Here is a 16,114-nt window from a genome sequence, read left to right on the forward strand (position 1 = left end):
ATAGCACACTAGAAATGATATTTTATAGAGAGAAATGTGAAAAAATCCGGTTGGTATTATTAGTTGCTTAAGCTTTACCGGACTAGTTCTGTATATTTCAACAAAAAATTCTCTCTGTAGAATTCGCGTTAAATAAGAAGAAAAAAAAATCAGACGAGGGTGAAGTTATCTGTCCGAACTAAAGACAAGAGCTGACATCACTTAAAGTTTTAATTCATGTTTTATTCTTGGCAACAGACTGTTCTTTATAATTTCCTGGATCGAAGACTCGAGTTTGAATGTCTGGGCCCAGTAAAAACAAGGCAATCTAAGACCAATTGCGCATATTCAAATTCAACTGGAAACTTAGTTAGTTAAAGTGTCCCCGGGTCGAAAAATTTGATCTGTTTTTAATCAACTAAAAATTTTAAGTTATTTTTATTCAATTTTAGTTTTTATTTACATTTAATTAATATGTGAATTTTAATCTAGTTTTGCCCTTACTATTCCTGATTTAGACTATTTTCAGACTTATTTTCAATAATTTTTAGTCTGTTTTTATTCTTATCTAGATCAAAATCAGACTTTTTCTGTCAATTATTTTTAGTCTGTTTTTATTGTAATCTAAATCAAAATCCGACTTCTTCTGTTTATTATTTTTAGTCTGATTTTAATCTATATTTGATCAAAAACAGATTAAAATTTTTTTTTTATAATGATAATGATAAATAATAAAAACAAAAAATTAATGAGAGTTCGATATTTTTTTACACACTGATATAAAATGATATTTATTTAATAAATAAATTAGCCTCAATTAACATATAGACATTACTTAAAAAAAATTTAACTTCATCCTCCTTCTTTTCTTTTGATAGTGCATCCTAGTAACTGAGACTTTCTTTAAACATACATTCTGAGAAAAATCAACTATTTTAGTCTGGCTTCTTCTACCTCCAACTCATTTAGTTCCTTATCATCATCTGTTAGATATTTTTATAAATACAGAAATTTATTATTATAAGTTTATATTCAAAATGAAAGAGAGAATCTTAATTTAAAGAATAATTGGTGAAAAACCTTACCATTAAAAAATGAATTATTCTAAGAAACTCAAAGATTGTGCGACACTGAGTAATCTTAATTTAAAAAAATAAAATTACGTGACAAAATTTTTTTTCAATTCATTGCTTCATTAAAAGCGTTATATAAAAGCAATAAATTTGAATTCAAAAAATAATTAAAAAAAAAAATTAATATTTCCATTTATGAACAAAATTAGTTACCACATGATTTATTAAAAATAACAAGAATGAATAAAGTTCAATCAAACTTACTGCTCATGGAAAGTGATTCGCGAACATCTAGATATAAAGGATTATTTAAATTTTCTTGATATTTAAAACGTGCTGTTGCTATTTCGTATTACAATGTTACAGAGGAATATTTTGATACGGTTTTTAATGTCAGAATATTTTTCGACTTTATTCAGTGAATTGAAGAAATTTTTGTTGAGATTTTAACGGCAATTTTACTACTTTCGTTAAATATTATTAATATTCTATCAAGACAACTAAAAAATATAGCTGTCAGATAATCATTAACTGCCGAAATTTTTAAACAAAAGGCACTAAGTAAATAGTAAACAAAAAAAAACTCCATTCTCGATCTTAGAATACTTTTTATAAATTTTTTCTAGACATAAATAAAATTATTATGTCCACGATTTAATCTAGTTTTGTCCTTGCACAATTTCAGAATCAAAATTTTTCTAAGTTCCAGAATTAATCTATTTTTGTCCTTCTGTATTGCAATTGTTTTTTAAAACAGCAGATCAATACAGCTTAAAATTTTTATAAAAGACCAAAAACAGATCAACTAGTTTAAATACAGACCAATTAGTCCAAATGCAGTGCACTTAGACTAAAATCAGTCCAAATATTTCGACCCGGGTAATGCGTCGATTGCCACTTCAAATTCGTTCGAGAGATATCATTGGAGAAAAAATCGTAAAAAACGTTTTTTTCGATAACAAATGCATACAAAAATATTTTCGAGCTTGAAAATATATTGACAACAATATTTTTGAGCTCAAGGAACTGGAAAACAGCGGGAAGTTTTGGGCTCGCCTGCAGGGTCTACTGATCAACAGAATTTTTTTGGTTCATTCAAATAAATCACATTTTTTTATAAAATCTTACTTTTTTACATTGGGAGTGAATTTTTTAAACCAACTAATAGCTGTTGCCTATATTTAAAGAAAAAAATCCAGTTTTTTTGGGTGGCTATTATAATTTCTCCTTCTCTTTTCGTGATCTCAAAATAAATGACAGAAAACCTAGTATTAGTAATTCATGATAAGATATGCTGATTAATTTGATAATTAACTAATAAAATTCTTAAAAAGTCCCCACCTCCTCTCCTCTTCTACTGTAAGCCATAGAATATTGATTACGATATCGAATACTGTTTATATTTAATCAAGTATTGATATAACAAGATTAAATATGAACAATAAGGTATTTATAAAAGAATTAATATAATTATTATGATGAATTTAAAATTCGAATCAATCGAAAATCGTATTACAGTTCGTTGTAGACACCAATACAATAAAGAGGGTAAATTGCGTCGTTATTTACACACTTAATGCTACGAACTTCACAAATCTACATTTTTGATCTTAGTGGCCTAGGGCACGTAGATGACAAATTACTAAGTACTTTTTCTTATTCAAAATAAAAAATTTACAAAAGAGAGCAATACAATAACGCGAGGGAAAGATTAATTGACCACAAATCTAACGTCTACGTATTATAGCTGCGACCCTTACCTGAGGGGTCTACGTGACACACATAAAAATCTACGCAGTAATTTTCACGAACATGTTACTTATAAACTACCCTATCAACAAAATCCACACGGAAGTCCAGCTTAGATTTCCAAGTGACGTTGTTAAGTGAGTTCCTATATGGATTCCTATAAGAATTCACCATAGATTCCTATATAGATTTTTACGTGGATTCCCACGGGAATCCAGACCATGTGAAAACTTGAAAGAAAACCGTGTTTAGGTCCCCTGTGAATTTTTATAGTGATTTCCTACGGGAATCCGGACCATGCTGAAAACCATGTGATAATTTAATATAAATTCTTATATGAACTTATTGTTCCGTCGCAGAATAATAGTCTTATATTAGTTTATTATTTTACGTATATTTAACGAATTTAATTTACGCCTTGTAATATTTTGTATTTTTAGTTTAAAAATATTTGTCCCTGGAATTTAGGAATTACCCATCTTTTTTTTTTTTTTTTATCTTCAATTTGATTTTATTGTTATATTAGCTTCATTTATTTTACCGTATTTTAAACATCTGTTTAGGATTTAGTTGAAAACTTATTTTATGTCTAAATATTTTTTGCTCAAGTAAACGGCCAAACATCGGCTCTATTGTTTAGGGATTAAGTTTAAAATTTAAAAATGTAAAACACTTCTAGTCCCGTGTTTACGACTCCTTTGCTCCTTATCCTTAAATTATTTAAGCCCTATCATAAATCAGTCCGGACATCTGTTCCTAATTGCACTCGTCTACTTTCCAAAATAGTCCAGTCACCATTTTTGTTTTCTGTATCTCACTCTCTCGGCTCGTCCTCTTTCACTTTCGTTTTGCCCCCCTTCTACTCCGCCATACTCCCACGACGATACGACCCTTCCCCATTTTCTCTGGCCCTTCTAATGCCCTCCGCGCTCCAATCACAACCCTTAGTTTTCCACTTTCCTTCTAACATGCCCCTTTTTCCCCCAATCTTAGTTCTTTAAGTTTAACGCTAAGATATTTTTGTAAAATGTAAAACACCATTGTTGTACTCGATACTTTGAAGAGATCAGCATTGCGCTCGGTCTAATAAATCCACAACAATATTTATTTAGCAAAATTGCTTGTTAAATATTTATTTCTTAACAAAATTACTTGTTAAGATTGGCTTTAATTTAATTGTTTAAATTATTATTTAACAAAATTAATTGTTAAAATTTATTCTCGCGGCAAACTAGTCGCGAGACATTTCATGGTCCTTGGAGCCGGATATTAAAATTAATTAATTCTGGCATCAGTTCACAATCGTTATCATTAAATAAACCATAATTGCGTACTATTGTTCGAGTAGTTTGTGAAAAATAACAGTGCTAGTTATTCAGTGCGTTATTTATTGTGGCTGTCACAATTGCCAGTGTATTTACTGCAAACGCACGACACAAATAAGTGTAGTCATCCAAGTTATTACGTCAGTGATAGCCTGCAGTTCCGGAGTTCAACGCATCGTCACTCCGGTCAACATCAACTTCGAGTCTACGTCAACGTCAACATCATCTATATCAGCGGCAATCCAGCATCTCGAGAGATCGTCGTAACCAGATTCGCAGTCACGTGGTCATCAAAAGGTTAGTCAGTGTGACACCAATCAATATTATTCCATAATTAATCCCATTTATTATTTCTTTCGTTTTTATCGCGCTGCTCTCTGCATTAAATATTTTTTATTTTTTTTATTATTTTTATTTTTGTTTTAACTTGTTAACCTCATTATTAAAATGACTGCTGAACAAATTAAAGCGTTAAAAACTAAGCGCGGTAATGCCAAGCGATCGTTAACGACATATGAAAACTTTCTAAAGAAATTTGATCCGTCGAAAGATTTTCCAATCCTTGAGAAGCGGTATAAAGAAATTGAGACGGTTCGGAAATTATTTGAAGAATATCAACTTGAATTAGAGGCACTTCTTGAGGAGTCTGAAGAATTAACCGCATATCGCACCGAATTCGAAAATCTATATTATGAAACTTACGCAATCGCGACGAACCTTCTTTCAGAACAACGCAAGCGAGACACTTCTTTGGTTTCGTCTCCAACAACCTCGAGTCCTTCTGCAACCTCCAGCTCGTCACTCTCGGTATCTCAAGGCGTTGTATCGTCAATTGCAGCTCAGCTTGTTAATACCGTTCCTATCCCTTCTGTAACTATCTCTCCTTCGAATCAATCGGCTGTGTTATCAACTCCCACACCGGTTAATAACAATTTTACCGCACCTCATGCATTTAACCATCCTATGAGTATGTTACCTGCTTTACCGACCATCACTCTACCTACCTTTAGCGGGTCCTTTGACACTTGGTTGGGATTTTATGATCTGTTTAACTCGTTGGTCAACGAGGATCACAATATTCCACCTATACGAAAATTAATCTACCTAAAGGGTTGCTTAACTGGCGAAGCGGCCAACGTAATATCTTGTCTTGAAACGTCATCTCAAAACTACGAGGTAGCGTGGGGCTTACTAAAAGAACGGTACGATGACAGAAGATTTATACGGGACAGTTACATAAAATCTTTGCTGGATACTCCTCCAATCTCAAAGGAGTCTTCTATCCGATCATTTCTTGATCACATACAACGGCATCTGCGTGTCTTAAATCAGCTTGGTGAGCCCACCGATTATTGGGACTCATTATTGATCGTGCTATTCGTAAGCAAATTTAACAATTTTATGCGGGAGCGATGGGAGGAATTCAGTTGTGGCGTAAGTAAACCCACAATGAAGCAGATGCTTACCTTTTTAACAAAGCGCGCTCAACTTGAAGGTTCTAGGGCTCAAGCACCTGCGCCTCCTCCAAATAATTCTAGGCAAGCACCGTCAAACGGACGAGCTCAATCGCGTTCCCAGCAATCGTTCGCAGCTTCTACCTCTCAAAATCGCTGTCTCTATTGTCAAGGTGGCGATCATTATATCTATTCGTGTAAGGGCTTCGCAGCTTTATCACCGTTTGCTCGCTATGAAGCGGCAAAGGGGTCTAATTTATGCACTAATTGTCTTCGTAAGGGTCATCACTCTTCACAGTGCCCTTCAGGAAAGTGTCAAGCGTGTGGTTATAGACATCATACTCTACTTCACTTCGATAAATCAAAACCTGAAATGCCGCCTTTGAATGCATCTGCGACGGCCTTCGATATGCCTAAATCGACTATAAATATGCACGCTCAGGTCTCATCTGAAGCGTTGCTAGCTACAGCTATTGTGGACCTTGTAAATAAGCAAGGAAAAATCAGGCAATGCCGAGTATTCCTGGATGCAGGATCTCAGGCGCACTTTATCACAGAAAAGGCTGCTAAGTTCTTAAATCTGGATAAAAGGGCGGTAAACATCTCAGTAACTGGGGTGGACAACACCTCTACAAGTGTCAAACACTCTGCTCGCGCCACTTTAAAATCGCGTCATAGCAAATTTCAAAAAATTGTTGAATTTTTAATTGTTCCCCAGATCAGCCAGTCAATGCCATCCATTGCCATTAATGTAACTCAGCTCGAAATACCTAAAAACATATCCCTCGCGGACCCAGAGTTCTATAAGCCGTCTGAGGTCGATGCTCTGATCGGAGTGAAGCTCTTTTATAAGCTCCTTAGTGTGGGACAAATTTCCCTCAAAAATCATCCCGACGCTGTTCTGCATAAAACGCTGCTTGGGTGGATAGTTGCTGGGGAAATAAACAGCAATTTGAGCGTTTCCAACGTGTCGTGTCATCTTAATTTAAACTCACCATCGTCTGATATCTCTTTAACCCGATTTTGGGAGGTGGAAGAAATTCCGTCTGTTGCAATCTTATCTTCGGAAGAAAAGGCTTGTGAAGAGCACTATAAGCTTCATACCACTCGGACTGTAGAGGGTCGGTATGTAGTTCGCTTGCCGTTCAACAGCAAAAAGAGCAGACTAGGCGATTCATATTCGTCAGCCTTAAAAAGATTTTTTGCGCTAGAAAGGCGTTTCCAACGAGACCATGCAATCAAGCATGATTACCTCGAATTTTTGCGGGAGTATAAAGAGTTGGGTCACATGTCGGTGTCCGATGACTTATGTGAAGATCATTTAGGGTTCTATCTCCCTCATCATGCTGTCCTAAAGGACGACAGCATCACCACCAAGATCCGTGTAGTCTTTGACGGTTCTGCGAAAACATCTACGGGAATTTCCTTGAATGACACTTTAATGGTTGGTCCACAACTTCAGGATAGTTTATTTACAATACTCACTCGTTGGCGATCTCACCCTTACGTGCTCACTGCCGACGTAGAGAAGATGTACAGGCAAATCCTCGTACACCCCGAGGATGCAATCTACCAAAAAATTCTGTATCGCGAAACCTCTCAAGAGCCCATTAAGACCTGGTTGCTGAGCACAGTCACCTATGGCACTGCTTGTGCGTCTCACTTATCAGTGCGCACCCTTCATCAACTTGCTTACGATGAAGGTCCTGCATACCCTCTGGCTGTCATCGCTCTGCTGAGGGACTTCTACGTCGACGATTTGTTTACCGGCGCTAAAACTCTCGCAGAAGCAGAGTGCATACGTGACGAATTAATTAATTTATTGAAAAGGGGCAAATTCCGTCTTCGCAAATGGGCCTCCAACGAGCCTGCCCTTATCCAAAATTTACCTCAGGCCTCAGAGGAAACCCACATGTCCCTGGATCCTGACGCTACCATCAAAACTCTCGGTATACGGTGGAGTCCTCGGGACGACACACTCTTCTACACTATTAGCGCGCCTGCTTCCGAGGCCACTACCAAGCGTGCAATTTTATCACAAATTGCGAAGCTATTTGATCCACTAGGCCTCCTTGGCCCTATAATTGTCTATGCTAAGATAATAATGCAGCTTTTGTGGAAGGCTGGACTGGCCTGGGATGAATCAATCCCGATCTCAATTCACTCACTATGGGCCCAATTTCGGGCCCAGTTGTCTATGATTGAAGAGCTGCGTTTCAAGCGCAGCGTTGCTTTCTCGGGAGCAGTCGATGTCCAATTGCATGGATTTTGTGACGCAAGCGAGCGAGCATACGGAGCATGTATCTACATCCGCTCTATCGATGAGGCTGGGCATGTTCGTACTCATCTGGTTTGTTCAAAATCACGAGTTGCCCCAGTGTCATCACTATCATTACCTCGATTAGAGCTCTGCGCTGCGTTATTGCTTTCCAGACTCTATGACGTAGCTATTAAAACCCTATTGTTGGATATTAAGGACGTTTACTTATGGTCTGACTCGACTATCACACTTCATTGGATAAATACCCCTCCTCATCTACTAAAAACCTTCGTTGCCAATCGAGTGGCGGAGATTCAGAGGCTTTCTCATCGTTGCCATTGGCGCCACGTGTCTTCTCAAGACAATCCCGCGGACTCTATTTCGCGTGGCCAAACTCCGGCTGAGTTCGTGGCCAACAGCATCTGGCAGACTGGCCCAAGTTGGCTGCAGTGCGAGCCTAGCACTTGGCCCAAGGGAGCTCTCCCTTCAATCGACATTCCAGAAATGAAGCCTATAATTCCCGATCGCGTGCTTTGTATGAAAATAGAGTGCGGACTCAATGATCTGCTCGAAAAATACCACTCTAGCCATAAATTAAAACGGGTAGTGGCTTACGTAATGCGTTTTGTTTACAACGCTCGCCATAAAAATCATCGCAGATTTGATCGATTAAGTTTACAGGAGCTACAACAAGCTCATGATCTCATAATAAGGATTACTCAGCACTCCGCCTTTCTGAAAGAAATAAAGCAACTAAAAAACAATGAAGTTATCTCCGACAATAGTAAATTAATTCCGTTAAATCCCTATCTTGACGAGCAAGATCTCCTAAGAGTAGGAGGAAGGCTGGCTCGTTCCTCGCTAACTAAGGAGCAGCAACACCCCCTGCTCTTACCAGCTCGTCATTATATAACGCGTCTTATCATAACCGAAGAGTACGTGCGGCTGAAGCATGCTGGCACTCAAGCCACCCTATACTCGGTGCGTCAAACGTATTGGCCCTTAGACGGTCGCAACATTACGCGAAAAATTATCTATCGTTGCATTACCTGCTTTCAAGCGAAACCGCGTGCCGCTGATCACGTCATGGGAATCCTGCCTGAACCCCGTGTCACCCCTTCCTGTCCTTTCCTCCGTGTTGGAGTCGACTACTGCGGTCCTTTATACATAAAGGAAAAACGCTTTCGCAATCGTAGCCGATTGAAGGTTTATGTCGCAATTTACGTATGCATGTCAACCAAAGCAGTTCACTTAGAACTAGTAAGTGATCTCACCACCGAGGCCTTTATTGGCAGCCTCCGAAGATTGTTTTCAAGGCGTGGAAAATCTCTCGAGATATACTCGGATAACGCCACGAATTTCGTCGGGGCAAACCGTGAGCTTAATGAACTGCAAACATTGTTTAATTCTGAGGAGCATAAGAACTCCGTCCTAAGTTTTCTTACGTCCGAAAGGATAACTTGGCATTTTATTCCCCCTCGTGCCCCCCACTTCGGTGGGCTCTGGGAGGCCGCCGTAAAATCTTTTAAGCATCATCTGATTCGTACAGTTGGTGATACGCTGTTAACATTTGAACAGCTCGAGACGTGCGTTATAGAAATAGAAGCAATTTTAAATTCCCGCCCTATTTCTCCTATGTCCTCTGATCCAAATGACCTGCTCTCCCTTACCGCTGGTCATTTCCTAGTTGGTGGCCCTCTGACAAGCTTTCCTCAGGACGACCTCACCGACACACCATCTAATCGCCTATCAGCTTGGCAACATGCTCAGCAGCTGAAGCAACATTTTTGGAAGCGCTGGCACAAGGAATACCTACACCAGCTCATAACCCTGAGCGGGCACCTCGACAAATCGAACGGTCTACAGGTTGGTTCACTGGTGCTTATTGTGGAAGAAAATCTTCCTCCACTTCAATGGGCGCTAGGGCGCATTACCGCAGTACATCCCGGAGCAGACGGCATCATCAGGGTGGTTACCGTGAAGACTTCCACCGGCGAATACAAACGCTGCACCAAACGCGTGTGCCCATTGCCCCTTGACTAGTTGCGACTTCACCAACATTTATTTTGAACGCAGATCCGTTCAAGGCGGGCGGCATGTTCCGTCGCAGAATAATAGTCTTATATTAGTTTATTATTTTACGTATATTTAACGAATTTAATTTACGCCTTGTAATATTTTGTATTTTTAGTTTAAAAATATTTGTCCCTGGAATTTAGGAATTACCCATCTTTTTTTTTTTTTTTTATCTTCAATTTTATTTTATTGTTATATTAGCTTCATTTATTTTACCGTATTTTAAACATCTGTTTAGGATTTAGTTGAAAACTTATTTTATGTCTAAATATTTTTTGCTCAAGTAAACGGCCAAACATCGGCTCTATTGTTTAGGGATTAAGTTTAAAATTTAAAAATGTAAAACACTTCTAGTCCCGTGTTTACGACTCCTTTGCTCCTTATCCTTAAATTATTTAAGCCCTATCATAAATCAGTCCGGACATCTGTTCCTAATTGCACTCGTCTACTTTCCAAAATAGTCCAGTCACCATTTTTGTTTTCTGTATCTCACTCTCTCGGCTCGTCCTCTTTCACTTTCGTTTTGCCCCCCTTCTACTCCGCCATACTCCCACGACGATACGACCCTTCCCCATTTTCTCTGGCCCTTCTAATGCCCTCCGCGCTCCAATCACAACCCTTAGTTTTCCACTTTCCTTCTAACACGCCCCTTTTTCCCCCAATCTTAGTTCTTTAAGTTTAACGCTAAGATATTTTTGTAAAATGTAAAACACCATTGTTGTACTCGATACTTTGAAGAGATCAGCATTGCGCTCGGTCTAATAAATCCACAACAATATTTATTTAGCAAAATTGCTTGTTAAATATTTATTTCTTAACAAAATTACTTGTTAAGATTGGCTTTAATTTAATTGTTTAAATTATTATTTAACAAAATTAATTGTTAAAATTTATTCTCGCGGCAAACTAGTCGCGAGACATTTCACTTATAAATGGTTTTCCATGTAAGTAAAATCTTTACTCGGGAATCCAAATACCCAAATCCCTACATGCATTTTTGTATAGGAATACGGATATCCACAGTGCCATTTGTGTAATCCCGATATGGGAATCCAGATATTAATACGATTCTACATGGATTTCTATGCAAATCTTTACTTACCTATTTAGATTCCCATGGATGCTTATGTAAATTCATAATTTCCTACACGAATGGATTCCCATATAATCCTACATGGATTTTTTTGATATTGTACTTGCAGAGTAAGAGTATTATGAATAGTATTGTCTACGGTCTGATTAATACTCATTCTATTCGGCTTCTCCTTGAGTGTCTGACACAATTAACATCTGCTTCACTAGATAGGTTTCATGTATTTGGCGAAGTACGGATCAAATGACGTGAAGCCTTCACACTTGAATTTGTGAGATTTTATTCTACCAAATGATTTTTCAAATGCAAAACTGGTCTTTCACATAACAGAGTCATAGATATGGATTTTGAGTAAGACATCAGTAATACTTATCACTTGCCACACCTTTACATAAGTTGTTTTCGCCTTTATCTTCTCAGTTAACAAGTCATAACATAGCAGATCTTAGAAACTTCTAAACTAATTTTGCACACTTCTAACGTAACGAGGATGGGAGAGCTCTACTACGACGTTGTCAAGATCATGCGGTTCAGTCACTTCAGATTATGTTCATTATATTTATACCATACTAGCAAGTTATGGAAAGTATATAAATATTGGAAGAAACTCTGATTAGCGAGTTTGGTGTTTTTATTAAGCTCTAGAATACCTAGATGAAGAAAAAAAATATAAATAATAATTAGGATCAGACGCTTCGTATAGGAGGGGAAATACTTTCACATGTAGAAAATAAATAATAAGATACATACTGTAGTTACTGATATTTAAAAAGTAAAGGAAAATAAAAATACGTAGTTTGAAAAAATACTTGAGAAATTTTGATGTCATTAAATAAATTAACCCACAAATATACGAATAACTAAAAATATCAAAGTAAAAATAAATGATTGTAGTTACATTTCCATAAATATTATATAATCTTTATCAGAAGTAACAATAGAAAGAAAAATGTACAAATAAACATCTCTAAAAATTATCGAATCATATTTGAAATTAAATAGTTACGTATATACATTTTAACATAGAAAAGTTCAATTTTCCAAAAGTTTTTTTTTAACCACTGCAAATTAACGTAGATCTTTGTAGAGCTAGACCATTTTTTACTGAAACTAATACAATTTTTACTTTTCAAATCTTAGCTCTATAGTAATATCAATAAGTCTATTTAGATTTCCTTATAGGAAAGAACAATAGGTCCAGGCTTGGCCAAGGCTTGGTGCAATATGCATTAACTCTGGAGAAAGCTTGAAATCCAAGCTTGGTCCAAGTCTGTTTAAACATCGAAATGATAACACTGAGCCAAGCTTGAGTGTCAGTATTGTCCCAAGACTGGACTTTAGCATTGGCCCACGACTTGACGAATAACAAGGCGCCATAATGATTGTCAATGGTGTCCCAAGACTGGACTTCAGCATTGGCCCATGACTTGAAGAATAGTCTGGCTGAATATTGATAGCCAGAAGTTTCCCAAGACTGGATTAAAGCACTGGTCCATGACTTGAACAATAGTCTGTCTCAATATTAGTTACTAATAATGTACCAAGATTGGAACTAAAAAGCGGCCTACAATCTAAAAATACGCTAGGCCCAATACTGTTAGTAAAAATAAAAACAAAATATAATAAACAAGAAATCGTTATTCAGCCATATCTTACATAAAAAGGTAGATTCCTTAATGTTTTAAAAATTAAGATATCAATAAATTCAAAGAAATCAAGATACATCCAATAATTAGACTGTATCAAATTTTTGATAATACTTTAAAAGTGCTGTTACAAATAGTAGACTATATGTATTTATATAAACATACATATGTATATAAAGATTGAAGCCTATACTATTTTTCAATATAATTTACTTAAATTAAGTATATTATGACAAAATTTTCTTAAAATTGCTGAATGAATTGAAAGTCTTGAATATTTAATTGTATAAATATTTTTGAAATATCTTTCTCCATTTTCTTCAATGATAAAATAAAATTTTCAATTATTGAAATAAATATCAATTATATTGCATTATATAAATAATTGCGTAATTTTGAGTGTTAGTGCCATGTCTATTGTTGCCGTACTATTCTTTTTTGGTAATTCTCTCTTATTTACCTTCATCGCGATCAGCTGCCCCAGCCAAAAAGCGATTAATCTGCGTTAAAAGAACAAGTTTTTTTTTTCTGTCTTCATACTTTAACACCAAGAAATCTAATGGAAAAAAAAACTTTATTACTGATCTTTATCGTAGAAATAAAATAATTTTTTTGAATTTTTGTCAAACTTACCTTCAGACATTTAAAGTCCTCTGTCCTGGAAACTTTTTTTTCCTCGCCCTTTACTCTTTTTTCCAGTACCACTGTACAATAACTGGACCTCTTTTTTGATTAATTTTTTAATAATCACTTGTATATCGCGTATATTAGAGCCAATAGTTAACATGTGAAATATCTCTTTCTATAAGAAAAATAATTTGTTAAGCTAACATATATATGTGGCATTTATAACTCGCTCCTCTCGCAATACCTTGTCCCTATGCCTGTTTCAATATATAACATTTTCCAACATGCAATTTCCAACACGGCGTCTTAGGCGGAGTAGACGATAGACACATCTAACTGAGGAGTCTCAGCTATCGTATACTTAGACAAAACGCCTCTCAACCCATAAATACATTTTTCAATCTCTCCTTTTCTCATCATCTTTCACAACGTTTCAATCTTTGGTATTCGGTGACTTAGACAGTGATTATTACAATCTTCTCCTATAGTATCGTCACCATATATATATATATATATATTTATATATATATATATATATTTTATTTAAATTAAATTAAAAGTATATACCATTGCATTTTGTTTGGTTACATTAATAGCTAAGCTTGTTTCAAGTTCTAAAAACTCTTCTTCATTCTCATGAGGTAATTTAAAGTCTAATATTTTCCACGGACTGTCTTTCACCGATTTTTTAGTGTCTTCCATACTTAAAGCTTCCTTAAATTCATTGAATTTTTGGTTCATATCGTATATGATATTTCTTTTCACTCTATTGAATTCTGTTTTAAAAAGTTCCTCCAACTGTTCAATTAATAAATTTGAAACATCTTTTTCTTGATGTTATGAATCATTAGTTTTGTTATTATCCAGAGTAATTTCATCTGAATCATTGTTCGAATTTGAAATATCATCATTGTTGTCGTTAAGATAGAGAAGTTTTTTATTTTCAGATAATATGCTAGTTTAAGGTTGAGGTGGTAAAGATATTATCGGTGAAAGATTTTTTTTAATGAATGATTGAATTCCCCACGATCTTTTCTTTGTTGCTCAGCTTTCGAACTTTCAATATTGACTTTTGTATATGATCTTTCATCTTCGTTCACCTTGCTCAAAATTATCTGAATATATGATTGATTTGTTTTAATTATTATTAAATGAATATAAATATTAAAAAAAAAAAGAATTGAATTCAAACTTCAACTAATTACCAACTGTAGAAAGTATTTTGATCGGGTAAGTTGGCCAATTATCTCGAGGAAATTCACGTTTATTTACCAAATTTCGCACTTTTGATTGGTCTTTTTTGGGAGGATCTACACATTAACCCTTCAGCGCCCGCGCTATGAGTTTTTTTCTTACACTTGATTTCAAATATTTTTCTCTGAGAAATTTCAAATGGAATGACTTTGTGAAATTTTTTCTATCTTCACAAAATTTAATGCTTTTTATGATTATGAAATTTAAAAATTATTTCGAGCTGAAGAAATTCTTTAAAAATATTTATTTTGAAAAGCCGTGAGATGTTTTCTCATCACGCGAGTAAAGTAAGGCGTAAAAATTGAATACGGATCGGCTGCGCTCGGGTAGCTCCGAATCTTTCCGGCATCCCCACTATTTTTTTCAGCCGTTACATCTGTCATTATTTGAAAAATTTAAAAATACAAACGAGTACATGATAAAAAATTTTAATTAAAAACAAGTGCAAATATTGAAGTAAATTGTAATTACGTCATTACTGGGTAAGCTCATAATATTATTTTTCTCCGAAAATGAGGCCCCTGATGCATTATCTCGTCTCTACGAAGATCACCTCCCCAACGTCACCTCTCCCGACGCTCTCGAACCTACCGCACTCAGTGGAATGGAGTCCTCCACGTGGTATGACCGTAAGTTCGAAACGTTTCAGAAACACCCCGAGTCCTTACCCGATCGGAAGATCGTCGACGGTGCGCTATATTATCGTAGACCTGACCCCCTCAAAGCTACGTTGGGGGATCGGATTGAGTGGAAACAAGTAGTCAAAGCAGACCAAGTCCTGGACATCATTCAATCCCATTACGACGAAGTCTCCGTGGGCCACCTCGGCATAGAAAAAGCCTATTATCGAGTCTCGACGTCGTACTACTGGCCGGGTATGTTAAATACCCGCTACTAGGTCAAAAACAAGGTTTTCTCATTGTACCATTACCTTGTGAGGTATCGTAGTTTTCTGTTTAAATCATATTGCACGTCCGACGGCGGACATAGTTCATAAGTAAGTAGCTGTTAAGAGGTAGTGATTAGTACCAATAGAATAAGTAGTCTAGCACGCACCCACGAAGTTTACGACGCGTATCTTAAAGTCAAGCCCAATCCTTGTGTGCTCCTTCCCCTTCTGTCTTCCCATTTGTCATTTTGTTCATTTTTCCTTTACCACAGTACATTATAACCGGGTACCCCTCGTCTTCCGTGGTCTTGACGACGAGGCTTACGAGGTCACGATTTGGACACCTTTTGAATTAAAAAATTCTAAGGGCGCCACTGAGAGTAAGTTGCACGATCTCTCAGTATCGTGTGCAAGGCAAACAAAGCAGAGAGGAATGAAAATCTCAAGGACGAATTCGAAAATTTCCTTATCGTGACTGGACCACACAGCTGCAGAGTTAGGTTTTTTATCAACCCCTTAATGAGCGGTCGGTGAGACTCAGCGTCACTAATCGATTGAGAATAATTATTTTAATAGATATGATTTTAGTAAAATATTCAAAATTTATTTACAATATCTCTTTGGCAACGGATATATCTATTTGGTTAATATAAAATTTTCAAATTCCCGACAATATTTACGTATTTTAA

At 36.2% G+C, this 16,114-nt stretch overlaps 1 protein-coding gene across 1 annotated transcript; it reads left to right on the forward strand.

Moving 5' to 3' along the window:
- The first annotated feature begins 4,573 nt into the window (after window positions 1–4,573).
- LOC106694139 (uncharacterized) lies at window positions 4,574–9,883 on the forward strand. Its single transcript, XM_053742027.1, has one exon. The coding sequence runs from the start codon at window positions 4,574–4,576 to the stop codon at window positions 9,881–9,883; it is 5,310 nt and encodes a 1,769-aa protein (XP_053598002.1).
- The last annotated feature ends 6,231 nt before the right edge of the window (window positions 9,884–16,114 follow it).

Source organism: Microplitis demolitor, chromosome 9, assembly GCF_026212275.2.
Source record: "Microplitis demolitor isolate Queensland-Clemson2020A chromosome 9, iyMicDemo2.1a, whole genome shotgun sequence".
Taxonomy (NCBI): domain Eukaryota; kingdom Metazoa; phylum Arthropoda; class Insecta; order Hymenoptera; family Braconidae; genus Microplitis; species Microplitis demolitor.